Source organism: Mauremys reevesii, linkage group 1, assembly GCF_016161935.1.
Source record: "Mauremys reevesii isolate NIE-2019 linkage group 1, ASM1616193v1, whole genome shotgun sequence".
Classification (NCBI taxonomy): domain Eukaryota; kingdom Metazoa; phylum Chordata; order Testudines; family Geoemydidae; genus Mauremys; species Mauremys reevesii.
Window position 1 is genome coordinate 85,228,193 of NC_052623.1, and position 27,467 is coordinate 85,255,659.

Here is a 27,467-nt window from a genome sequence, read left to right on the forward strand (position 1 = left end):
GGGAAGAGTTAAAGAAAGGAATGCTCTCAGGACAAAATGGTTGCATAGTTGGAAGGGGATAGCTGGAGAAAGGAAGACAACATACTTTTCATTCTACATAGACACATATACATAGTCATAACATCTGAGAAAAGACTGGCTTCCAGCTGAGGCTAGTTTAGCACAGCTCCTACTGCTTTAGGCCCAGATTTTTAAAGTTATTTAGACAATGCTGCATGAAGAGATGCCTAAATTTCTTTAAAAATCTGGGCCGCAGTCAGAACCAAGGTCAACACTGGACAATAAGAATTTCCACACTGGATCAGACCAGTAATCCATCTAGTCCAGTGTCCTGTCACTAGCAGTGCCAGTGCCTGATACTTCGGAGGAAAGTTTAAAAAATCCCATAGTTAGGGCCCTACCAAATTCATGGTCATTGGTCAATTGACCATTTTGGTCAATTTCATGGTCACGGGTTTATAAAAATCAAATTTCATGATTTCAGTTATTTAAATCTGAAATTTCATGGTGTTTTAATTATAGGGATCCTGACCCCAAAAGGAGGTGTGTGTGTGTGGGGGGCAAAGTTATTATGGGGGGGTGGTACGGCTACCCTTACTTCTGCACTGTTGCTGATGCCAGTGCTGCCTTCAGAGCTGGGCAGCTGAAAAGTGGTGGCTGCTGGCTGGGAGCCCAGCTCTGAAGGCAGAGCTTCCACCAGCAGCACAGATGTAAGGATGGCATGGTACGGTATTGCCACTCTTCTGCACTGCTGCCTGCAGAGCTGGTCCCTCAGTCAGCAGCCACCACTCTCTGGCTGCCCAGCTCTGAAGGCAGCAGCGCAGAAGTAATGGTGGCATGGTATGATATTGCCACCCTTAATTCTGTGCTGCTGCTGGCAGGGTGCTGCCTTCAGAGCTGGGTGCCTGGCCAGCAGCTGCCGCTCTCCAGCCACCCAGCTCTGAAGGCAGCACAGAAGTAAGGGTGACCTGATTTCACAGTGGGAGACCAGATTTCATGGTTTGTGATGCATTTTTCATGGCCATGAATTTGGTAGGACCCTATCCTTAGTGGACAATTATGGAACACCTGTCCACAGAGAAATTTCTTCCTAATCCTATCAGTTGTCAATGTATGCCTTGAAGCATGGAGATTTATAGCCACTGTTAAGGTTAAAATTTTGGCGCAGAGATTTTTATTAAAATTCATGGGCAGAACGCAGGCAATAAACCATAAATCATGGAAACTGGAGCACTGAAGCTGAACCTTGCCCAGGGGTGGACGGCTGATTGCCCAAGTCCTGCTGGCCCCTATGGGGGTCTAAAGCGGAAGTCCCACATGGGGGTCTATTAAAGTCAGATATCAGAGGGGTAGCTGTGTTAGTCTGGATCTGTAAAAAGCAACAAAGAGTCCTGTGGCACCTTAAAGACTAACAGACGTATTGGAGCATAAGCTTTCGTGGGTGAATACCCACTTCGTCAGATGCATTTCGAAACGCAGACAAAAGCTTATGCGCCAATACATCTGTTAGTCATTAAGGTGCCACAGGACTCTTTGTTGCTTATTAAAGTGAGAGAATCCTTGACCTCCATGACCAAATTGTATCCTTAACCATTGTTTATTTCCTTTCCTCTAGAATGTAACTGTGGATGTTCCTATTATCCATATAAATGTCCAATCCTTTTTTGAGTCATAATTAGCCCTTTGATGTTTGATGGTATTGAATTGCCAAAGTTAATTAGGCATTGTGGATGAAAGTCAGCCCTGTATTGAGGACTTAAGTGGGACTTAAATGGTGCATAGGTCTTATCCTGATCCTCTGGGAGAGAGGGTTTTTTTTTTAGTGGTTTGGTATTTGTTGTTTTTCAATTTCACTGAGTGCCCCCCTTTGACTCACTTGATAAAGCTGCTGCCTACAGCCCTTGTAGGTCCAAGATCAGGTTTGAATTAGAAAAATGTGCCACATGCATGAACAGAGTCCTGCCACCAAATGGGGATTGCACTAGTTAGTTAACTCTGTTCTAGTGTCTGGCCATTGGCTAGCACACACAACAGAGATCCTATATGTATTGTTAGAGCTCTGAGGTTTGCTTAGCGCACTCACTTCAGCAACAGTTATGGCAGCACTTCAGAAAAATCAGACCCACAATGTCTTAAACTGCGGCACCACAAATTAGTGATACTTCTGAAAATTTTGGCCATAATAATTATAGGTCCTGGAGGAAATAATGTACAACTCCAACCTGAGGGATTCTGAATAGTATGGAAATCTTTCTTGGAAGACTGCAGAAAGGAAACATTACATCAGACAATAAGGTGAGTGAGCTGTGGCTGCATACTCCCTATTTTGGGATTGTCACAAATGATACTCCTCCTAACTATTCCTGGCTGCAGGATATACCTGGTGAATTAATTGTCAACCCTCTCTCTCTCTTTCATACATTTGTGTAACAGCTGTACTGCACTAGACAACATTCTGATGTTTTCATATGGCTGTCTAGCTAAACCCTTAGCAAAAATATGGGGTCGGAACATGAATTTGTAATAGGTTTTTATATTTAAAAACACAACAGGTAAGTCAAGTACAGAAAATACATCTTGCTGAATATCAAGACACAGTGACCTCACAGCAAAGGATAGGTTAAAAACAACTAAACAACACAATACCATCTTGTTAACTCAGGATGCAATAGAAATCAGGGAGCAAAATTGCATATTAACACTGTATGGTGTGAAATCTTTTGCTACACTAATAGTTCTACAGTGGGGTTCAATCTCTATGCAACCCCTAATGTTCCTGTATTTGTGTCATTAGGGGAGGTTTGGGAACAAATTGATAAATTAAACAGTAATAAGTGACCAGGGCCGGATGGTATTCACCCAAGAGTTTTGAAGGAACTCAAATGTAAAATTGCAGAAAATATCATATTGCCTCTATATACAGTAGAACCTCAAAGATACGAACACCAGCGTTATGGACTGACTGGTCAACTGGACACCATGTGGAACTGGAAGTAACCAATCAGGCAGCAGTGGAGACCAAAAAAAAAAAAAAAAAGAGTAAATACTGTACTGTGCCTGTATTGTATCTTACAGGTAGACACATCTGGGCTGCCTATCCCTATCCCTATGTCCACTCTCATGCACCTGGCACCCACTTACAGCTAGGAAGTGAAGATTCTGAGATTACCAGGCAAAGCTGCAAGGCCCCGCAAGGCAGCTGGAGCAGGTGCAGCATTGGGGTCTGTGCTGCTTTCCTGTAAGACAGGGGGCGGCAGCCTCTGGCACGTGGCTTGCCAGGGTAAGCACCTTGGCGGGCTGGGCCAGTTTGTTTACCTGCCACGTTGGCAGGTTCGGCCAATCGTGGCTCCCACTGGCCGCGGTTTGCCATCCCAGGCCAATGGGGGCAGCAGGAAGCGACGCGGGCGAGGGATGTCAGAGGTCTATAAAATCATAACTGGTGTGGAAAAAGTAAATAAGGAAGTGTTATTTACTCCTTCTCATAACACAAGAACTAGGGGTCACCAAATGAAATTAATAGGCAGCAGGTTTAAAACAAACCAAAGGATGTATTTCTTCATGCAACACACAGTCAAGCTGTGGAACGCTTTGCCAGAGGATATTGTGAAGGTCAAGACTATAACAGGGTTCAAAAAAGAACTAGAAAAAATCATGGACAATAGGTTCATCAATGGCTATTGGCCAGGATGAGCAGGTATGCTGTCCCTAGCCTCTGTTTGCCAGAAGCTGGGAATGGGTGACAGGGAACGGATCACTTGATGATTACCTGTTCTGTTCATTCCCTCTGGGGCACCTGACATTGGCCACTGTCGGAAGACAGGATACTGGGCTAGATGGACCCTTTAGTCTGACCCAGGATGGCCGTTCTTATGGTTATGAACAGTTTTATCTTAGTGCCATTCACTTTTAACAGTCAACAGCCATTAGTAGCAATTTCCCAGAAGCCATTTTAACAGACCTTTGAAGCATAAGTATCCACTGTTCACTTTTGATCAATGATATTTAAATTGAAGCTGATTTACATGATTTGCTAACCATCTGGTCTGTTAGGGAAGCTGACCTTTGATTACTTGTTCATAAAATTCTCGACGCTGGTAATCATTAGGAAATTATGGAAAATGTCTGCAGATAAATGGGTTGAATCAGAGACCCCTAACTCAAATCTTCTCAAGACTTTTTCTTGATTCCTCCCTAAAGCCTTATACTTTTGGTATACCAGGAATTTTTGGGCCAGATTCTCAGCTGATGTAAATCAGCACAGTCCTATTAACTTCAGTAGAGCTGCACCAGTTTACACCAGCTGAGTACGTCGCCCTTTATTTATATGCTTATTTTGGGGGCTGCTTCTCTTTTGTTTTCTAAGATTTTTGTAATGCCCAAGCAATCCAGTGCTGAGTGCATGCCTTAGTATGCGCCAGCCAACGGTATCTGATTATCTCCTAAGAACAATGAACCATGACTGTTTACATAAGGTACCACAGTCATAGATAGGGATCAAACCGGGGCTGTTTTGAACAAACCACAGGACTTTACTGCTTGAATGAAAGGAGAAATCCTTAGCTCTGAGTTCAATAGCAGGCTCTTATAGCAAAACATGATCCCATGCCTTAAGCTAGTGTATTAGGTAAGAGATAGTATCAGAGGGGTAGCCGTGTTAGTCTGGATCTGTAAAAGCAGCAAAGAATTCTGTGGCACCTTATAGACTAACAGACGTTTTGCAGCATGAGCTTTCATGGTTACCTGCCCCTGGAAATTTCCACTACTTGCATCTGACGAAGTGGGTATTCAACCACGAAAGCTCATGCTGCAAAACGTCTGTTAGTCTATAAGGTGCCACAGGATTCTTTGCTGCTTTTAGGTAAGAGATGAATCAGCAATTACGTCCTTTGGGGAAAAACGCTATTGGTGGGTCACATTTAGGTATGTGTTCCTCTGCATTTGTTGCACTGCTCTGTAAAGCTGTTCATACATCCCTGGAAAGAACATGTCTTTGTCCACAAGGTTTCCTTACTCTGGGAGAACTGCAGCAATTTTGAATTGTTCTTGTCTTTTTTTGGTGAAGGAGATAGTGATGCTGCCTGTGCGGTGAGGATGCACTGTGATTGTTGTGTGGATGGGTTTTCTTCTCCCTTCTACAGCTTCTTAGGCTGGATATGTCTACAAGGAGACCTAGTGCATGGCAAGCTGGGATCTAAATCTACTGTGCACTAGCCTGCGACGCACTAAAAGTTCCTTAGTGTGGTTTGTGTACTGCTGTTTCACATAGAAGTAGAACAAGTAATATGATAATACAAATAATAATTAAATTTATGGAGCACTGTATGCTAGAAATAAGCAGAGTTCAGAACTCTGAGTGAACAGTCCAAAATGTCTGGGGATTTTGATTTGTGGCCTTGGTTTGACCTCTCATTTTGAGATCCAGACATAAAGTATGTGTCCTAATCTGAATTGCCTCAAAGTTTGGGAATGTTTGTTCCTGAGGGTTGGATTCAGGCTATTTTCATTGTGTATATATTTTTAAATATTTATTTTTGACACACTGTGTGAGTATTTCTTGTTGACCAGATAGTTTATTTGCACATGACAGCAATAGAGATAGAGGAGAATGGCTGGTAATCTGCGTGGTGGGTTGCTGTACTCTGTAGAAGTGTGTAAACGTTTTCTCTCTTTTCCTTCTTCCAGTTTCAGCTTTGAAATAGGGGTAAGCCACCCAGTCAACTTCTGTAATGTTCCTCTTTATCAAACAGTCTCCATTTATTGAATATGCAGATAGCACAAGAGTAATTTGTTTTGTGATAGGTCTACTCTATACCTAAGTGAAGCCTAGTATCAGTCCATATTTATCTTATATTTATCAACATTTTCACGTCCAGCTTTCACTTGTTGTATCAGCACCTGTTCAGGGAAGCTCTGCTTATGGGTAACGAATAGAGCCCTGCATGGATAAAAAAAATGTGAATCTGTACCTGATACACATCTGCAGTAATTAAATTGTATCCGACCTGGGATTTGCGCTCCATCTTTTATATAGATCTGTACCCGCAGCAGCATCCTCTAGAGCAGTGGTTCTCAACTGGGGTATCTGTTGGCTCCCTGCAGGGCTGCAAGCTGGTTTCAGGGGGTCCGTGGTCCCATGAGGCAGAAGCTCCAAGCCCCGGTGTTCCCCCGCCCCTGCGGGGCTAAAGCCAGGAGCCCCAATGTGCCCCCCACCACGTGGCTAGAGCCTGGAGCCCCAGCACTACCCACCATGTGGGCTGCCAGGGCTTGGGGCTTTAGCTCCAAAGAGGGCACTGGGGCTTAGTGCTCTAGGCTTCAGCCCCACAGGCAGACCCTTGAGAACTGCTGCTCTAGAGTCTGAGCCCCAGCATCCCCCCACCTGGCAGGGCTGAAGTCCTGAGCCCCAGTGTCTCCTCCTCCCCCATGGGGCTAAAGCCCAGAGCCCCAGCGCCCCTCCCCCACAGGGCTAAAGCCTGGAACTCCGAGCCTCGGCGCTCCCTTCCCACAGGGCTCCAAGCTTTGGCCCTGTTGGGGATGCTGGGTCTCGGGGTTTCAGCCTCGCGGTGGGCACCAGGGCTCAGGGCTTTGGATTGAAGCCCACATTGAGATCCACTGCTCTAGAGCCCTGCGCAGATTAAAAAAAAAATCCGCATCCGATCTGTGATCCGCAAAGATGGGAAACAAATAACCTCATTCGCATCCGTGGATATCCACAGATTTGCAGGGTTCTGTTTACTGTCTGGCTGGCTGTCTCCGGTGCATAGTTTCTTCTCTGAGTTTCAAAGCTGTGATACAGAGAGTGACCTTTTCGTAGCTGGATGTTAATTTTTCCCAAACTCTATCAGAAGCTGTTAGCCGTCTTCTGAAATTTTTGGCTAAATGGGGCAGCACTCGAAGACAGTTGGAGGTTACCTCTATATGCTTTGAGAGTAGCTTTTGACTAGCAAATGTAGAGTGTTGGCCAATGGATCTTACCCAGCACCTGAACTTGGTGTTAGAATCATAGCAATGAAGGACTGAAAGAGACCTTGAGAAATGGTCAAGTCCAGCTCTCTGTGCTGTGGTAGGACCAAGTAAACCTAGACCATCCCAGTCAGGTTTTGTCCGACCTGTTTTTAAACACCTCCATTGATGGGGATTCCACAACCTCCCTTGGATGCCTATTCCAGAGCTTAACTATCCTTACAGTTAGAAAGGTTTTCCTCATATCTAACAGTTATTTAGAAGGATGGATTCACTAAACAGTTTGTTTGATCTTGAAAAGATAACATACTGAATAGTTTCCCTGAACATGCCCTACCTCCTGTAAACATTTCACCTCTAGAAAAGAGGTAATTCAGAGGTATAGAAAGGCACATTAGCTTCCATTAATTAATTCTGAAGTTTGTAGTGATTGGCAACTTATGTACTACTTTTATTTTTCAAGAGCTGCCCTTCTGGCAGAATTGTTTTAATCAACAGTGTTTTGTCAAATATAAGACATTGTTCAGAATATATCTTTGTGACAGAGTTGGGACTCACCACCGCAGCGCCTCCTGCTGGTAACTCTGGGAATTAGCTCTGTCCAGTGGAGTGCCCCCTCCTGGTGGTATCCGATCCATCGCCTCACCCTCGGTTGGCGTGTGGACCCATGTTGCTCCCAACTCGCAGCGTCCTCTTCTGGACCACTGCCCTCCAGCAGTGCCTCTTAGTCCATCCACACCCCCTTCCGGGGTTGATCAGCAGTCTCTTTACACCCCAGCCACCACATACAACCACACATCCCAAAGTCTAATCCCTCCTGTCAGGGATCTGGCGTAGTCTATAATGGGACGCTCCCTACGGCTGATGGCTAGGTGTACTGCAAGGGGGGGAAGAGGGGGACCTAGGCCCGCCCTCTACTCTAGGTCCCAGCCCAGGGACCCCCTGGCAGCAGCCTCGCTGTCCTCCTTCCCTCCCCTTGTCTGTCTGCTTCCCTGGGCCACTTCCCCTATGGCCCCTTGCACCCGCTAGGCCTTTCCCTTCAGGGCCTGCAGCCTGGCAGGCTACGGGCTTGAGCTCCCTTTTGATCCCCGAGCCTGGCCAGCACTGCACTGTCTGCGGTACTAGTCTCCCACCTTTGGAGACTGACCTTCCCCTCTCAAAGGCCTGGGACAGACAGACTGCTCCCTTCCTGAGCAGCCTTTATATATGGCTGAGCCTGGCCCTGATTGGCTGTCTCCATTCAGGGCCCTGATTGGCTCCCAATAAGCCCTTTTTTTTTTAAATTGGCTGTTCATCTGCACAGGCCCACTGGCCTGCTTCAGCCCAAATTCTCAGGGAGTGGGTCAACCGCCCCACTACAATCTTCATTCAACAAAGTACGGAGCCTACCTTCCTGGCATGAAGTACCCTTTAACAAGAATGGAGGTTACAAAAATTTGCTCTAAAGGCACATTTGCTATGTTAATACATCTACACGCCTGATCTTGTGAGGAGCTGAGCAATGTCAACTCCCACTGAAGTTAGCTTTCAGGATCAGGTCTTACATTTGTTACTATAAAAAAGTCCCCAAATTATATAACCAGTGTGGGCCTGTTTAATATGCACTCTTTGTAGCCCCTAGATCTTGGGCGTGGCCATTTCAGTGCTACAGAATCCTGTGTTCCTTTGTCCCTTGTTCATGGATAGAGAGCCTCTTCTTAACATACAGAGTAGTGAATTGCAACTGTAGGGGAAAATGGAGGCAATCTTTTGCCTTTGCCCTATTAACATTAGCAGTAATAAAATGAAACACAAATACACACTGATGGCAGGGATTTGCAACAAGTTCTGGCATGAGATTTTTTTTCTTGGCTAATGGTTTTTCTCTCCTAACATAACAAAATGAGACAAATATTTGATGGGTGTCAGATTCCAGTGCACATTCCTTGCATAACACTTCTGGAGACCTTTCCTTTATGAAAGATGGTGCTTCCTCGCATACTTCTTACATGTAAATATGTGTATGCCAGTCATTAAAACCTCTATTTGAGAGGCAGGTCCATTGCCCAGTGAGCTTTTATTTGTGAGGAGAATCCATACTAAATCATATATAGTATAGGTATCAACAGCCAGTGGGCTATTTCTGGATCCATGAAAGCTTTTTTAAATTTGTGAAACCCAGCCCTCCTTTATATAAAGAATACAGAAAGTACAGGAGTACAGCAATCTCACAGGTATTTTTTATTGAATTAGTATTTGTACTAGGAGACACCCTTTTCCGCACCTCCCACCTCCTCCATAAATGACTCAGCCTCTGAAGGAGAAACCTCTGAGCCTTTCAGACAGTCAGATGGAGTGTGTGATACTGCTCTCTGTAAACTTTAACTAGGCGTCAGTTCCAGGTGACCACCAAGACAATCACTGGAGTGGGCCAGCTACAGAGTACTTGTTTATCATATAGAGGTAAGCTTTACTTTTTAAATATACCATATGTTTAAAGTGCAAGATTTTAAAAAGTGTGCAGGGATTTAAGGTGCCCAATTTGTGCCCCTTAAAGGGGCCTGATTTTTCAGAAAGGGCTGAGTACACGCCCTGTGAAAGTCAAGCAACGTCATGGTGTCTCAAAGCTGGGAACCCCCAAATCATGGCACATTGTTAGAAATCTTGCCCACAGTGTGTGCATTACATTATACATTATCAATTTGTTATCTTGCTTGTGTGACTGATTTTATTTAATTATATTTTTTATTTCTCAGTTGACAAACTGGCTGCTCACCCAGCTTTCATGAGAGGTGTTTTACTGGTATTTTTCCTTTGTTTTGATGCTTCTTTATAATTTCTATGGCATTTCTTCTTTAAAATGAAAATATCACAGGAAATAGAGGTGATAAAATAAACAGATCTCATTTATTTGAACTTATGGTGAATGCTGAAAACCTCATCAGTAGTTAGCCTTTTAGGGATAAATTATCAGTAAAGTATCTAGAAGATACTAACACGCTTGCATAGTTTGTATAAAGTAGTAAAACAACTGTTTTGATAGAAGACGGTCATTTTAGTGCATCATGAAATGAAACATATGCTTACGGGCAACAAGGCATTTAGTTTCGTCACTTAAAATATGTCAGAGATGAAAGGAGGAGAGGTTGCAATAAAAGTTATACAATTGAAAAAAACCCTGCTGCACTGTATGCAAAAGAATTATTTTAAAATTCATCTTTCATACATTTCTTAGGGAAAACAAGGTGCATAAAAGTCAGTTCTGACCTTGTAGGGTGATTTTTGCACTAGTGACAATTTCAAAGCTTACCATAATTTCTTTCAAAACAGAATCTTCTCCACCCATGTCCTGAAAAACCAGTTTTGGTAGCTCTCTGTGCTGTGGATTGACAACTTATTTCTGTCTTACACTCATATGCTCTTTGGGTAAACTTTTTCCTTTTTAACTTGTAATTTTTCCTGTAATTCAGATATATGGGATATTAATGACCTTTCTTAAAGTTACGAGCAGCCCCTCAGCCCAATCTAAATGTTAAAATATCCTGTAAAGTACACTGACCTATTTTTTCAACTGTGCTGTAACAATGTTGCTATAGCCTGAGTCTTGAGAAGAAATTTTCAGCCTGGGAGTCGTTTTCCATTTAAATTTGTGTAAAATGTGTGTGGCTACTTTGAAGTGTGGCTCTCAACAATAAGGACACTTAAAATAGTTAGCCCTTGCTAGGTAAACTCCAATTGGGGATTAAAAAAATTGTGAGTCAATTTCTCAAGGGTGTAAATGAGGGTGGAATTTAACTGTGCGTGTTTATTTGTTAGGCACAACAATGTGCTAGGTATTGTGTTTACTTAGCAACTGAATTTCCCTACTTTTAGTCTCCTTGTCTCTATTTCAGAATTGTAGGCAAAGTGCTGCTCTGATAATTGATTGAGGAAAATAGCACCTGATCAGCACCCCCCTTGTGCAGGATCCCAGCTGAAAAGCTGGAACTCTGACTCAGGCCTTATCTACACTACCAAGTTCGGTCGACAAAAGGTCAACACTCAAAAATCAGCATAATAAAAATTGGAATGTCATGTTCATACTCGCTCCCTCTGTCGGCAGAGCGTGACTACAGTTGGGGCACTATCATTGACAGTGAGAGCAATGCACTGTGGGTACCTATCCCACAGTCCAGCTCGACACCTTCTATTGCTAGGTGTTGTGGGAAGGCGGAGTGGATCGCAGTGCATCTTGGGACTGGGCTCAATGTCCCATGATGCATTGCTTTCTGTCCTAGCACTCCATGGGCTTCTGGCTATCTTTCATGGCATTTTTCACTGGATCTTCTTTGTGCACCCTGCATCTTTGTGAGAAGAGAAGTATCCCACACTGCTCTCCTGTGATCTGATAACCGTCATATTTCAGAGTAGCAGCTGTGTTAGTCTGTATCTGCAAAAAGAACAGGAGTACTTGTGGCACCTTAGAGACTAAAATTTATTTCAGCATAAGCTTTCGTGGGCTACAGCTCACTTCTTCGGATGCATGTTCCATTCTATGCATCCGAAGAAGTGAGCTGTAGCCCACGAAAGCTTATGCTGAAATAAATTTGTTAGTCTCTAAGGTGCCACAAGTACTTCTGTTCTTTTTGCGGATAACTGTCCTGAAGACATCACGGATGGCAATGCAGTTAATTGTGAAGTTCCTAATTGGAGAAGACTCCCAGTTGCCTGATACGCTGTGTGATATAGATGGGAGCAACTTTAGATTGCTTTTGGCATTCACAGAACAGCTGCAAAGGATAGATGTTGCTTTTGGGCTCAGGAAACAAGCACTGAATGTTGGGATCGTATCGTCATGCAGGTATGGGATGACAAGCAGTGTCTACAGAACTTTTGGATGTAGAAAACCAGCTTCCTGGAACTGAGTGCAGAGCTCGCCCTAGCATAGGCGGCAGGTTATATATGTTTGCGGTGCCCAGGCTCCAGGAATATTCAGGGCCGGGTGCCCTGCTCCAGCAATATTTGGAGCTGGGTCTCTGCTCCGGCCCTGCCTGGATCAGGCCCCGGCCCCCGCAGGCCTCCCCCCCTGCCCCGCCGCGTCCCTGACTGGAGCAGGTCCCAGCCCCCGCCTGACACCACTACCCCCTGCGTATCCCCCACCCCGCCACGCGGCGTCCCTGCCTGACAGAAAGCAGCGCACGCCCGTCCCCTGCCTGCTTCTGCCGCCAGAGATCGGCTCCCGGCAGAACTGCTGTCTGCTGCCCCAGGGTCCTAGCGCCCACCATTCACTAATGGCAGGGCAGGCTGCCCTTACCCTGTGCTTCCGCCCTAGCCCTGAGCCTCCCCAATGCCCCAAACCCCTCATCCCCAGCCAGAGCCCTCATCCCCTTGCACCCTTATCCTCGTTCCCAGCCAGAGCCCTCATCCCCCCGCACCCTAATCCTCAGCCCCAGCCAGACCCCTCATCCCCTTGCACCCTAATCCTCATCCCCAGCCAGAGCCCTCATCCCCCCACACCCCAACCCTCTGCCCTAGCCCTGAGCCCCCCCACATCATGAACCCCTCATCCTCAGCCCCACAGCCCTCACCCCTGCACTCCCTCCTATCCCCAAACTCCCTCCCAGAGCCTGCATCCCCTCCCCCTTCCCATACACCCCTTCCCACCCCCAAACTCCTTCCCAGAGCCTGCACCCCTCACCCCTTCCTATGCCCCCACCCCCAGCCCAGAGCCTGCACCCAAACTCCGTCCCAAAGCCTGCACCCCTCAGCCCCTCCTGCACACCCACCCACTGCCCCAGCCCAGAGCCTGCACCCAGCACCCAAACTCGCTCCCAGAGCCTTCACCCTTCACCCCTTCCTACACCCCCACCCACAGCCCAGAGCCTGCACCCAAACTCCATCCCAAAGCCTGCAGCCCTCCTGCACCCTAATCCCCAGACCAGGACCTGCACCCCATACCTCCCCCCGAAACCCCGCCCAGAGCCTTAGGCAGGTGGGGGCAGAGTTTGGGGGGGCGGAGTTGGGGGGCGGGTTCTGGGCACCACCAAAATTTCTACAAACTTGCCACCCATGCGCCCTAGCACTGCGGTGCAAGGGCACCAGAATGAGAGCTGCCCTATCGGTAGAGAAGCATGTAGCAAACACTGTGTAGAAGCTGGTGACTCCAGACTGCTACCGGTCGGTCGTGAATCAATTTGGAGTGGGGAAGTTGACCGTTGGGGCTTCATTAATGCAAGTGTGCAGGGCAATTAATCACATCCTGCTAAGAAGGACAGTGACTCTAGGAAATGTGTGTGAAATAGTGGATGGCTTTGCAGAAATGGGTTTCCCTAACTGTGGCGGGGTGATAGATGGCACACATGCTCCAATTTTGGCACCAGACCACCTTGCGACAGAGTACATTAATAGGAAGGGGTACTTCTCCAGGTGTTGCAGGCATGTGTGGATCACTGTGGGCGTTTCACTGACATTAACGTGGCATGGTCTGGGAAGGTGAATGATGCATGCAACTTCAGGAACACTGGCCTGTATAGAAAGCTACAAGCAGGGACTTTCTTTGCAAACCAGAAGATTACAGTGGGGAATATTGAAATGCCCATAGTGATCCTGGAAGGCCCGGCTTGCCCCTTACAGCCATGGCTCATGCAACCTTACACAGGACACCTGGACAGCAGTAAGAAGCAGTTCAACAACAGGCTGAGTAGGTGCTGGATGACAGTTGAATGTGCCTTGGCAGATTAAAGGCACGCTGGCAATGCTTTCATGCCATGTTACCAGGGCTGGCTCCAGGCACCAGCTAAGGAAGCAAGTGCTTGGGGCAGCCAGTACAAAGGGGCGGCACTCTGTCCGCTATTGGGGTGGCCTGTCTGGGTCTTCGACAGTAATTCGGCGGCGGGTCCCTCAGTCCCTCTCTTCCTCTTTGAGCTGCTGCCGAAGTGCCGCTGAAGAGGAAGAGAGGGAGTGAACTGCTGCTGAAGAATGGAGTGGTGTGAGTGAGCTGCCGCCAAAGTGCCGCCGATTGGGGCGGCAGAAAACCTGCAGGTTAGACCTTAATGTGGATAATATTCCCATGGTCATAGTCACGTGTTATGTGTTGCATAGTCTTTGTGAAGCTAAGGGTGAAAGGTTTGGTCAGGGGTAGAGTGTTGAGGCAGGCTGCCTGGCTGCTGATTTTGAGGATCCAGATACCAGGGCTATCAGAGGAGCCCAGAGTGGGGCAATTCGAACCAGGGAGGCTTTGAAGCAACACTTTGAAAATGAGAACCAGTAATGTATCTCTCTGATTGGTGCTGCAATGTTACATTACATGTAGTTTTCCTAGGAAGGAACGGTGACATTTGGGGCCTTACTTCCAGCAAGCACATGAATAAACTGCCTGTGCATGTATTGGTAGTGCCTGCTAATCTCAATTTGTAGGAAACAAATAAAGATGAGTTACCAGTAAAAAAAACTTTGCTTTTATTGCACAAGAAACAACACACATAAAGATGATTGGTGGGAAAGGAGGTACCAGGAAAGAGCAGACTTTCAAGGCTCTGTGTAGGTCCAGCTATCATGGTGAAAGTTGTCCAAGGGGGTGGAGTGAAGAGAAAACCAAGAAATCCTGGAAAGTGGAAAGGATGGAGTTGGGGGTGGGGCATGGAAAAGAGTTCTGAATGTGCTGCAGGGGAGGGCGGGCATGCATCTGCTCAGTCTGCAGCATTATTAAGGACTTCAGCATCTGCATTTGCTCCTCCATTACTCCAATCATCCACTCAGTAATGTCCTTAACAAACTCTTTTCTTTTCTGTCCTGCCTTTCGGCTTCCCAGAACTTCTTTTCTTTGCATTACAGTAGTGCAGCACCTCTTCTTTGCTCCATCTTGCGCACTTTCTTATCTGGCAGAGACGCTCGGCCGGTGTGTATGGGGTGTTCCTGAAGGCCACATCTGCCGAAGCACAAAGAACAATGCACAGAGGCATGATTGTTAAATTCAGGCACAGCATTGAAACTGTTCAGTAAAATACACCTTTTGCAACATAACAATCACTTTCTCACTGACCCTTGGCAACCACACATCTTTACGAACACTGAAAGCATGGTGAGTGTTGGCGGGGGGAAACGGGGGTGCTCCACATGGGGAAAAGAGCACTCACTCTGCAAGGGTTGTGATGCAGCCAACTAGGGAAAAAATTCTTAAATTTTCCCACACTTCCACAGGCAGCAGTCATTCTAGCAGATATGTCACTGCTAAGGGTAAGCAGGGAAATGAGGGTACATCTACTACATACTTGTGGCTCCTGCCCTGGTCCCTATGTTACTTGCCTATGTGCTGCTTTGGTCCCTGCACAAGTGATTGCTGAATGGCACAGGAAAGTTTCCTACAATGGGGGAAGAAACAAAGCTGCTTTGCCACTGAACTTTTGGCAGAGGATTACCGAGTACCTCCAGGAAAAATTCCTGGAGGTCTTTCTATTCCCAATGTATTTTGGAATAAAGAGTGTCCATAGAGGAAGTTAATCAAGAATATTTAATCAATTTTAAATTCACCTACTCTTATTCTGAATGGTTTCAGAGTAGCAGTCATGTTAGTCTGTATCCGCAAAAAGAACAGGAGTACTTGTGGCACCTTAGAGACTAACAAATGTATTTGAGCATAAGCTTTCATGGGCTAAAACCCACTTCATCGGATGCAGAGAATGGAACACACAGAAAGAAGATACTTATACATACAGAGAACATGAAAAGGTGGGAGTAGCCATACCAACTGTAAGAGGCCAATCAACTGAGATGAGCTATCATCAGCAGGAGATATCACTTCAAAGGTTTTTTTCCTCTCTCCTGCTGATGATAGCTCATCTCAGTTGATTGGCCTCTTACAGTTGGTATGGCTACTCCCACCTTTTCATGTTCTCTGTATGTATAAGTATCTTCTTTCTGTGTGTTCCATTCTATGCATCCGATGAAGTGGGTTTTAGCCCATGAAAGCTTATGCTCAAATACATTTGTTAGTCTCTAAGGTGCCACAAGTACTCCTGTTCTTTTTGCTTATTCTGAATGAACTTTCATGTTTAGACAAGCCTGTAGACGAGCAGACTCACCCCTGTGGCGCCTCCTGCTGATGACTTGTGGGAATTAGCCCATTCCAGCTCCAGAGCGCCCTCTGCAGGCCAGTGATCCACCTATCCTCTGGCCCCCTGTGTCCCTCCCTGGACCTGGTGCCCTTTTACCTGGAGTGCTGCTCCCTAGCAGTAATCCTCTCAGTCTTAGGGTCTCCCCTCCCTGGGGAACCCCCACCCACTAGTCCCACCTAACCTCAGTATAAGGCTACTGCCAGTCATCATTTAGCCCCACACCCTGGGGCAGACTGCAGTATCAGCCTACTCATCACTGGCAAGGTTGGGTTTGGACTTGCTGCCTTAGCCTACCCCAGGCTGCCCTCTGCAACCCCCAGTACCTATTTGGCCCAATGCTAGGCCACAGCCTGGGGCTTTCCAGGCTGGAGCTCCCCAGCCTTTCCCCAGCCCTGCTCCACTCAGGTACCCTGTCTCTAGCTCCCTGCAGTCAGGCCCTTTTCCCTTTACAGGCAGAGGAAGACTCTTGAGTTTCTGGCTCTCAGCCTCTTTATACAGGCCAGCTGTGGCTTGATTGGGGTGTGGCCCAGCTGCAGCCACTTCCCAATCAGCCCATCTTAGCAGCTCCCAGCCACAACCTTCCCCCAGGGCTGTTTTAAGCCCCGAAGGGCAGGAGCAGAGTAACCATCCTGCTACAAAGCCCATAGTCACATGAGAAGAAAGGTGACAGGAGAGGCCGTGAATCTTTTTTTTAAACAAGAACATAAGAACATAAGAAAGGCCGTACCGGGTCAGACCAAGGTCCATCTAGCCCAGTATCTGTCTACCGACAGTGGCCAATGCCAGGTGCCCCTGAGGGAGTGAACCTAACAGGCAATGATCAAGTGATCTCTCTCCTGCCATCCATCTCCATCCTCTGACGAACAGAGGCTAGGGACACCATTCTTACCCATCCTGGTTAATAGCCATTTATGGACTTAGCCACCATGAATTTATCCAGTCCCCTTTTAAACATTGTTATAGTCCTAGCCTTCACAACCTCCTCAGGTAAGGAGTTCCACAAGTTGACTGTGCGCTGCGTGAAGAAGAACTTCCTTTTATTTGTTTTAAACCTGCTGCCTATTAATTTCATTTGGTGACCCCTAGTTCTTGTATTATGGGAATAAGTAAATAACTTTTCCTTATCCACTTTCTCAACATCACTCATGATTTTATATACCTCTATCATGTCCCCCCTTAGTCTCCTCTTTTCCAAACTGAAGAGTCCTAGCCTCTTTAATCTTTCCTCATATGGGACCCTCTCTAAACCCCTAATCATTTTAGTTGCTCTTTTCTGAACCTTTTCTAGTGCTAGAATATCTTTTTTGAGGTGAGGAGACCACATCTGTACACAGTATTCGAGATGTGGGCGTACCATGGATTTAACAAGGCAATGGCTATCCTCTGCAAACTGGAAACTGCACCACAAACACAACTGACATCCACTTTTTATGTGCGAAGTGTGTACCCCACATTAAGCTTTTAGTAAGAAGCCACATTTCCTCCTCCCTGCTTTGTGTATGGTGACATGCTCATTACATGGTGTATTGCTGTGCAGTACCTTAAAGATGGAAACTGAAAACTTGCCCATTAAAAGCAAAAAAAAAAAAAAACTCTAATAAAAGTATTTATAAATAAGCACCTAATCATTATCATATCTAGATGCTAAAGAACAGAAAAACTTTCTTGTAAGTACAATTTGACATGGAGAAATGTGAACCTGATTTAGATTACTTGTATTATGAACATTTTCAAATGAGGGATTTGGAAAAGTGTTGCATACACGTGATGTGTGATTACATTTGTTTATGTGCAAGAAGACTTGACCATCCATATTCTGGGTTGGAAGTTGGCTTTGTTCACGCCAGCTGTAGACGAGGCCTAGGAATCACTTCAGCCCTATTTTGAGGAGTGAAGTGGTGCACAAGTCTTCTATTGGCTGTCTGCACTAAGGCAGATTCCACCCTCTGTGGGGAGCAGATGTGGAAGTGTCAGGGCCTCTATGCTGCCTGAAGGGTTGCAGCAGAGGGCAGTTTGTTGTCGCTGGTCTGAGAGTGATTACCTAGCTGCTTGGAGTGGCTTTTGGGCTTTGCTATGGCTGTTTTTGTACTCAGATGGGGTCATTTTGAAGTTTTGCCTGCATTTCTTTGTGATTTTATTGGCGGAGAAGGGAGAGATATTTCCTCTATGAGGGAGAAGAGAGAGATATTTCTAAGCATTTTGAGGGTTTCTGAGTCCAGCAGTACTTTTTTTTTTTTTAACTCATTGGAGGCTGCTTATTGGCCTGCTGGGGCTGTTTTCATTTTCATTTAAAAAATCCTGGAGTTGTTTTTAAGCTTGAATTTCATTGGAACTGCATTCCAGTTGTGTAGTGCTGGTGTTTTTCCTGTTTGAGTAGTTCTGCTCTGCTGGTTGAAATCTTATTGTGAACATCTGATACTTAATTTACTGCTACACTGAAGTTGGGCAGAAATTCTTTTTCTCACTTTGACTTAGTTTTTCAAAAATTCTTTCTGATGTCCTCTAAACTATGCTCAAAAGACCCATAGAATTACTTCAGAGTAACGTGATGTCTCCAATTCTTCGTCACTGGAAAGGGGAGACTAAAGGAGGACTTCAGCTTCCCTCACTTCTATCATCTATGGTTCACACTGGTGAAGGCCAAGTTGAATAGTCTCTCTGTGGCAAATGTTGTCTCTTTAGGCTCGATCTCCTCCACACTATTAAGAGTCTGGATTCTAAAGGTACATCTATCCTGGAGCTGGAGGTGTAATTTCCAGGTTGGGTATGTATCATGATAAGCAGAATTGAAGTCAGAAGGTCAATGTTCCCTGGAGAAATTATTATTGATGAGACATCAGTGGAACATGGAATGCAGAGAGTTAGGCAGGGAGCAACTTATGACATGAGTAGGATGGTCCACAGGGTTTACTAAAGTTTCACTTGTTCAACTTACCTGCATTTAGCTTCACTCATTGCAAATGAAACATGGTGGTAGTATCTGAGCTGGGAGTTTTCTGAAGTGCAGCAGCTGGCAGCATAAGTCATGGAACTGGGTGTGAAGAACCTTGGAATGTTGGATTTTTGAGACAGAGACCTCACCCAGCAATGGACTGGTGGAACAAGGTGGTATCTACACCTGGCCATACAAGAGGATGGCAACAGCAGGAAAATAAAACTGTTACTTTACCTTATTGGGAAAAAAGGGCAAAGAGATCTGCAGCACTTTGAAGCTCACCATAGCCTCAAGCCTCACAGTAGTGCTAGGAGCCATGAGGACATATTGTTCCCCAAAGCAGAAGGAAACTATGGAGTGACACTGGTTTTTCACGAGAGACCAATCTGAAGAGGAAGGGATACACCTCTGTGCTACTGCCTTATGGACACTGTCTGCTACATACCATTTTGGGGACTTGACAGACTCCCTCATCCAGGACAAGGTAGTCTGTGGCACTTGGGATCACCACCTGAAGGAGCAGCTACTCCAGGAAGGTGATCTCACATTAGACCAAAGCCTAGACATGGGGCATACAGCGGAAGCCTCAAGAGAGAGGATGAAAGCCCCCCCAGAAATGGATGCAGTGAGATGACAGCAAAGGAGAGGAGCCATAGGAAGTGCCATGAAGGAAGGATGGCATTGGTAGGAATGTGGAAAGTTGAACCATTTTAATAGCATGTTTAAGAGCAGAGGAAGGTCCCAGCATGATTCAGTCAGACTTGTACAAGATAGGGATGGCACATTAGATAGTGGTAATGACATCTTGAGTCTGAGAGCATATCAAATTCAGACTAATGGGACAGGGAAGCAACAAGAGACAACGCTGCAACAATATTAATAGGGAAATCCCCCATGTGATTTCAGCTGGATAGCAGGGCCTCTTGCAATGTGATTGCTCAGGCACAATCTAATAATGTACAATGAGAGCATAATGCAGCCCGTAAGAAAATTTGACCTCATAGTAACTAATCTGAAAAATAACAGACAGTACTGACTGAAGTTTGTGGTGGTGGATAGTAAGCACCACAGATCCCTCTTGGCCATACGTGCCATGGATCTGATCAGGATGCAGTATCAGAATTTTAAAGCTGCAGTACAAGAAGCAAAAAGGGAGTTCCATGGACAATGGAGACAATTTTAAAAGCATATGGGGATGTTTTCAAAGGTGACAGGTGCCCCAAAGGAAAGCTGTGCTGGGAAGTAACCTGACAGTCAAACCTGTGTGCTTACCACTAAGGACATTCTGGTGGCACTATGAAAACCAATACACAAATAGCTCAAAAGTTTGCAGAGCAGGGGTATCATTGCACCCAGAGAGGACAGTCAGGCAAATTATGCATCTGCATAGACCCAGAGTCACTGACCCAGGATTGAAAAGACAGAAAATTACAAGGTTTTCTACACTGATACAGGGACAAGAGCATAACATTCAGTCCAGAAATAATGCAACTCAAACAGCATGAGGTGACATACATTGGACATGTGCTCACAGCGGAGGAACTGAAAGCAGATCCCAACGAGATCAAGGCAGTCAGAGACATGTCAGCTCCAGTGGATGTGAAAGGGTTACAGCACTTCATGAGAATGATAAATTTTCTGTCCAAGATCTGTCCACAAGTGGCTGTGGTAACAGAACCCATATGTCAGTTCTCAAGACAGGATGTTGAGAGGGACTGGGTAGGTCCCCAACAGGAAGCATTTGACACACTGAAACAAATGATAATGGATGTCCCTGCCCAGAAGTACTACCAGCCGGGAGAGCCACTGATACTCCAGTGTGATTGTGACCCTAATAGCGTCCCAGTGCCAGAGGGGAAGGGGGTCTCTGGAATGTAGTAGTGAGCCACAGCTGGCCAGGCCAGCTCAGTGTACCCCAACTCACTGCTATCATCAGTCATGTTAAGATATCATAGGCAAACTGGCTGATTATTAATATTATTGTGTGGTGTATGTATGGGTGATGTTTCCAGCACATATTTATATTTCTTCACATGTTCTTAAGAGGTGTAAGTAAGGGTGGTCTTAAGTTACCCATCCTAGACAAAGGAATGTGGTTCTGCCTGCTTGAATGTGTCTTCAATGTAAATTAAGCAGGAAGAGACAATGAAATTACATTTATATGCCAGGTAGACAAAGCCATCTGACAAACGAGGGTGGGGGAGGGCCACTTAACACTCTCTGTAGGGGGGAGGGGGAGTGGGAGATGGAAGCTGCAGCTCCAGGAAACCTTCCTGCCTCCTGAAACAAGGTCATTGAACTTTGGTAGATATAAGGAGAGAGAGAGAGAGATTTTGGTATCCTTCATGTGAGGAGACAAAGAAACCAACTGCTTTGGGTTCTGCATGTTGGACCCTGGCTAAAGACTGGCCAGCCAGACTACTTCTGTGGTCAGCTAGTAATAGTGCAATCAAACTACAAACTCCTAGAGACAATCATGGCAAAGCCCCTTCTCAGTGCTCCAAAGAGATTGTAGTGTATGTTGATGCACCTCTAGTGCTGCCAGGTAGAGATCCAATATTGTCCAGGGCAATTATTGACGTTAGCTGACACCTTGAGCAGTGCATATATACCCTGCATGAGTAAGTTGGGGGAAAGGGATGAAGGCATTGAATCCATTAACATGCTAGCTCCCACTACCACCCAGTTTCAACAGCAAAGCTGATGGAAATCAAAGAGGCTATGGAAAAGGACATCTATGACTGCAGGCAGTCAAGAAAGCAATATTATGAGAGTGACCAGAAGACAAAAACCAAGCACTGGCAGGGGCAGAACCATATTTTCAAAATAAATATGTGCTGAGTGGATGGAATGGAATCATATTTCGAGGGCAGAGTTGTTTTTCTTGCCTCGTTTTTCATGGAAAAAATACGTACCACACCTGGGCATTAACAGCTGTTTTAGTTGGGCTTGAAAGCATGTTTACTGGCCATTAATGAATACACAACTGGACTCCTTGTTAATAGGGTATGATACCTGTTAGCTGTGTGATAACCACCAGTAGAAAGAACCCACGTGAGCTGCCTATCTGACCATAGGAAAAGGTGGGAGTGGACTTATTTACCTTCAAGGAAAACCAGTACTTGGTTACAGTGAATTCTACTCAAAACTTCTGGGAGGTCAATGCCCTGCCTGAGAAAAGAAGCAAGTCGGTGATTGGCAGGTGCGGCTCTAGAGATCACGCTGCCCCAAGCAGCGCGGAGCGCTGCGCCGCCCTTCCCCGGTCCCGCGGCGGGTCCCCTCTTCCCGCGGCTCCGGTTGAGCTCCTGCCGACGTGCCTGCGGCAGGTCCACCGGAGCCCGGGACGAGCGGACCTGCCGCAGTCATGCCTGCGGAAGCTCACCCGGAGCCGCGGAAGAGGGGACCCGCCGCAGTCTCGCCTGCGGCCGGTCCGATCGGCCCGGGCTCCGGTGGACCTGCCGCAGGCATGACGGCGGGAGCTCCACCGGAGCCAAATGCCGCCCACCCGGGAAATGGCCGCCCCAAGCGCCTGCTTGGCGCGCTGGGGTCTAGAGCCGCCCCTGGTTATTGGCAAACTGAAGGCCCACTTTGCAAGATCTGGCATTCTGAACACTGTAGTCATTGACAACAGACCCCAATTTGCCTTGGAAGAATTCAAGGAGTTTGTGCTTGTATGGGAGTTTGGCCACCACAACTCCTCCCTAGCATACCCACAGAGTAATGGTGAGATGGCCAAAAAAGTCCTGCGCAAGCACTGATGGGATGAAGGACCAAAACCCTGCTACCTATTGCAGACAGAAGGATGGAGATACCTCAGAGAATAGATGGCCAATAATCAAAGAAAGTAGGCAGTAGAGTATGACAGGTCAGCCAAGGACCTACTGGCCCTGGAGACAGGCACTCCTGTGAAAATCTAACCATTTAGAGAGACACCAAAAGGGGTGGACTAAAGAAGGTGTGAGGACTGCAGAGGCATCCAGGTCATATGAGGCATCTATGCAAGAGGGACAAGTGATCTGAAGGAACAGAAGACTCTTATAAGTCAGCAGATACAACACCCAGAGAGTGCCTGCAGAGACACAGAGATCGTCACTGAATGGAGAGATAGAGAACCATCCCAAAGCCAATCCTACAAGGAGGGAGGAGACTCCTCAGAGAGAGAGTTTGCCAGACTAGGAGACAAGTGACAAAGACAGAGATAGCTCTCTCCCAGTGTGGTTGTCTGTTGAGGAGACCAAGCTATCTCAAAGACTCTGTAACCAGCTGAGTCTGTCGTAAAGACAAGACACCAACTTGGCAATGTGCTAGCAAGATCTCATTGAAGGGACATGGGGTGGGGCTTGGGCATCAATTATTTGTTTTTAGTGTTTATGTTAAAATGTTTGTGACAGAGGGAAGGTGTGTCATGAAGTCAGAGGGTCAATGTTCCCTGGAGAGATGGTTATTGACAGACACGGATGGAATAGGGAACACCAGGGAGTTAGGCTGGGAGGAACTCAGCTACATGGACAGAGTAGTCCATAAAGGTTCACTTGTTCAAATTAATTTGCATTCCTCTTCACTTGTTGGGAATGAAACAGAGTAGGTGTATGTACATTAGCTTTGATGGAACGAGGGTGCTAAAAATAGGAGTGTAGCTGTGGCAGCATGGGCTGCGGCTTGGGCTAGCTGCCTGAGTATAATTCCGCCCGGGACCATAGGTACTTTCCTGGGCAACTAGCCCATCCCACCACCTATGCTGCCGCAACTACACTTGTGTTTTTGGTGTACTAGCTCGATCAAAGCTAGCATGGGTATGGAGCTGGAAACTACACCTACTTGAAATGTAGCTGTACGCAATAACTGACTCCTGTGTTGCTGATTGACTAAGCTGGAGAGAGAGCAGAAAAATCTTATATTGCATTGTAACCTTTAATACAGTGGTGGGCAACCTATGACCCGCGGGCTGCATGCTGCCCATTGGGGTAATCTGATGGCGGGTCATGAGACATTTTGCTGATGTTGACTGTCTGCAGGCCGTCGCTTCCCGCAGCTCCCATTGGCTGGGAATGGCGAACTGCAGCCACTGGGAGCCTGAAACAACAGTTCTGAAATGAACTGCCCCATTCAGTCTATACAGATAACAATAATGCTACTCTAAGAGTCAACACTGTTAACTATTTCACTGCTTATCAAAGCATGTAGGAAAAGAAAGGGTATCATATTATGAAGACCTACATCAGCATTACCCTGACATCATGGAAGATCTATAAAATTAAGAAGGATAGGCCTTTCCGAGATCATGTTGAGATCGTTGGGGCCATAGTTGATTTCATTTTCCTAAAGAGATGCTCAGCTTTCAAAGGTTAACTGCCTTTAAAAAAAAAATCTTTATTGGAAAATAAACCCAATCCCTTTCAGTAGAAACAACTGGGCTATCCCAGAAGAAGCCATTGCCAGAGTTGATTGCTTGTTAAACTTGTCAAAATGTCAAACTTCCTACTATTATTCAAGTATTGGATGAAATGAAGAGCAATAGATGGTCAGCTGTTGCCACAGTGTGTGTGTTTTTAAATCAGAGTCTGTCTTGTGTTCTTGCTTTTCATGTGATTATAGCAATGTAGGTACCCTAAATTATGCAAAAAAACCTCATTGCTAACTAGTGATGCTTGTATGATAACTTACACTGAATGTCTTTGGAATAATTCAGATATCTCGCCTTAATGTGTTGGCAGAATTTTTAAAGGATATTTCATGAGTTATTACAGAATCAGATAGGTTTACCAGAGCCTTGAACATATTTTTATTGGGTGGGGACTAAATAATGCAATCACATATTTTGTACATTACAGAGTGCCAGTGCATGCTTTGTACCAACAGACAAGTCAAGAGGGAAAGGGTGTTGTTATGATTTAATATCAGCATGTTGGAATTTAGATTCCTTACTAATTTGTGAGATATTAAGGGTGTAGGAAAGTTTTAAAGATATTCTGACTCAGACTTGATTTTTGTCTTTACAAATACCTTGTTAAATATTCCCATTTGCTTTAATCAAAGTCTTGGCTGTTTTGATTATTATTATGAAGCCAGGAATCTTGAGCGTTTTCACTGAATGACTTTGCAAAGCTCAGTTGAAAAAGTAAAAATGCAGTAAAAATGCAATTTCTTGTCAGTGCTACTTTTCATGAATTTTAAATAATACACTGTCAGGGTTGCCCTTAGTATTTTTTTCCAAGCTTGAGGAACTTTTTGTCACCCACCACCTCCCCCTGAAGTCTCTTCCTTCCCCTTGCCCTGACTCTTGCCTGTCATTCTCACATCCCACTCTGCATTATATTGTTCCATCACATCAATCTCAAATTGTATAAATAAGTAGGGTAACCATATGTCACTTGTTTTCAGGGAACTTCTTTATCATTCTTACGGGCAACTGTTTTGTCCTGGTTTTTGTAAGCTCTAGCAGACTGGACACCTGAAGTAACTGCAGGCCAGCTGACGAGCTCCAGAGGGTACGTCTACACAACTATTGGGAGTGAGTCTCGCCGCCTGGGTTGACAGACTCATGCTACCGTGCTGAAAATAGCAATGTGGGCATTCCGGCTTGGGCTGGAGCTAGGACTCTGAAGCCTAAGGAATGGGGTGAGCTTCAGAGCCTGAGCTCCAGCCCGAGTCCAAATGTCAAAACAAGGTCTACACAGTTATTTTTAGCACGCTAACCCGAGCCCCACTAGTGTGAGTCTGTCGACCTGAGCTGCGAGACAAGGTCCCAACAACAGAGTATACATACCCTTAGGGACCACCCCTAGCTCTGTCCTAATATAATGTTCATAGAAATATAGAAGATTAGGGTTGAAGAGACCTCAGGAGGTCATCTAGGTCAACCCCCTGCTCAAAGCAGGACCAACCCCAACTAAATCATCCTAGCCAGGGCTTTGTCAAGCCAGGCCTTAAAAACCTCTAAGGATGGAGATTCCACCACCTCTCTAGGAAACCCATTCCAGTGCTTCACCACCCTCCTAGTGAAATAGTGTTTCCTAATATCAAACCTGGACCTCCCCCACTGCAACTTGAGACCATTGCTCCTTGTTCTGTCATCTGCCATCACTGAGAACAGCTGAGCTCCATCCTCTTTGGAATCGCCCTTCAGGTAGTTGAAGGCTGTTATCAAATCCCCCCTCACTCTTCTCTTCTGCAGACTAAATAAGCTCAGTTCCCTCAGCCTCTCCTCATAAGTCATGTGCCCCAGCTCCCTAATCATTTTCATTGCTCTCCACTGGAATCTCTCCAATTTGTCCACATCATTTCTGTAGTGGGGGACTCAAAACTGGCCGCCCCGCAACACTCCAGATGTGGCCTCACCAGTGCTGAATAGAGGAGAATAATCACTTCCCTCAGTCTGCTGGCAATGCTCCTACTAATGCAGCCCAATATGACATTAGCCTTCTTGGCAACAAGGGCACACTGTTGACTCAGATCCAGCTTCTCATCCACTGTAATCCCCAGGTCCTTTTCTGCAGAACTGCTGCTTAGCCAGTCGGTCCCTAGCCTGTAGCACTGCATGGGATTCTTCCTTCCTAAGTGCAGGACTCTGCACTTGTCCTTGTTGAACCTCATCAGATTTCTTTTGGCCCAATCCTCCAATTTCTCTAGGTCACTCTGGACCCCATCCCTATCCTCCAGCATATCTACCTCTCTCCCCAACTTAATGTCATCTGCGAACTTGCTGAGGGTACAGTCCATCCCATCATCCAGATTATTAATGAATATGTTGAAGAAAAAAAAATGTTGCCACCAAACCTCTAATAAAGTTCTCCAGCAAACGTCCCCTCCACATATAGGCCCTGATTCACTACTTGCTTACCTCAGTGTAAAACTGGCATAAGCGAGTGATAGATCAGGTCCCAGAATGGAAGGGATCAAGGTGAAGACAAAGGACTGAGAGAGTGAATGATTGTGATAGAGAGAAGAGGAAAGGTTATAAAGGTGAGAGCTGGAGAGGGAAGAGGAAAGAAAGTGAAGACTGAAGCAAGGGGAAAAAGAGAGGAGAAGGGGAAGAAAAACAACCCAAAATCTTAAAACATAGAACATGTAACAGAAGGAAATGGCAGTTTTTCTCTCTTCTCCAACATCCAAATCCTCCTACACAAACTATCCTGACCCGGCCCCACTAATATCATACTAATAAAATAACCTGTGAATCCTAGTATCCTGTGAATCTTTCTCCTTTAGGACAAGCATCTTATTTTCCACACTTTACAGCTGGTTGATGTAGAAAGCTAGCTTAGTTTTAAATAAATTACGTCTCAAATTATTAAACAGTTTGAAGTATTTGCAGCAGCCCAACATTTGAGATGTGATTTTTTTGTTTATATGAATTCATGTATCAGACGGTTAGTATTAAGGTTTGGACAATTCATATTCTACTGATATCACTGGCTCTGAGAGGCTTTCATGACTCCTTGAAGACCTCAAGTATTTCTTGATCAGGTTCTGGTTTGTAGTGAGTATTTATTAAGATGCTT

The 27,467-nt window shown here is 45.8% G+C and overlaps 1 protein-coding gene across 4 annotated transcripts in view; it reads left to right on the plus strand.

Annotated features, from left to right (window-relative positions):
* SCEL (sciellin) overlaps positions 1-27,467 on the plus strand; it is a 125,464-nt gene that overhangs the window by 48,482 nt on the left and 49,515 nt on the right. Inside the window, exon 1 of one of the 4 annotated variants that reach the window (XM_039519723.1) lies at positions 9,005-9,402. The exons of 2 other annotated variants lie outside the window; for them this stretch is intronic. Coding sequence is in view for 1 of the 2 variants with exons in the window: in XM_039519715.1 (XP_039375649.1) it covers positions 14,996-14,998 (3 nt within the window). In the remaining variant the exon portion in view is untranslated. Of the gene's footprint in view, positions 1-9,004; positions 9,403-14,971; positions 14,999-27,467 lie in introns of those variants that run through there. One more of the 4 variants, XM_039519715.1, reaches the window with a different exon arrangement.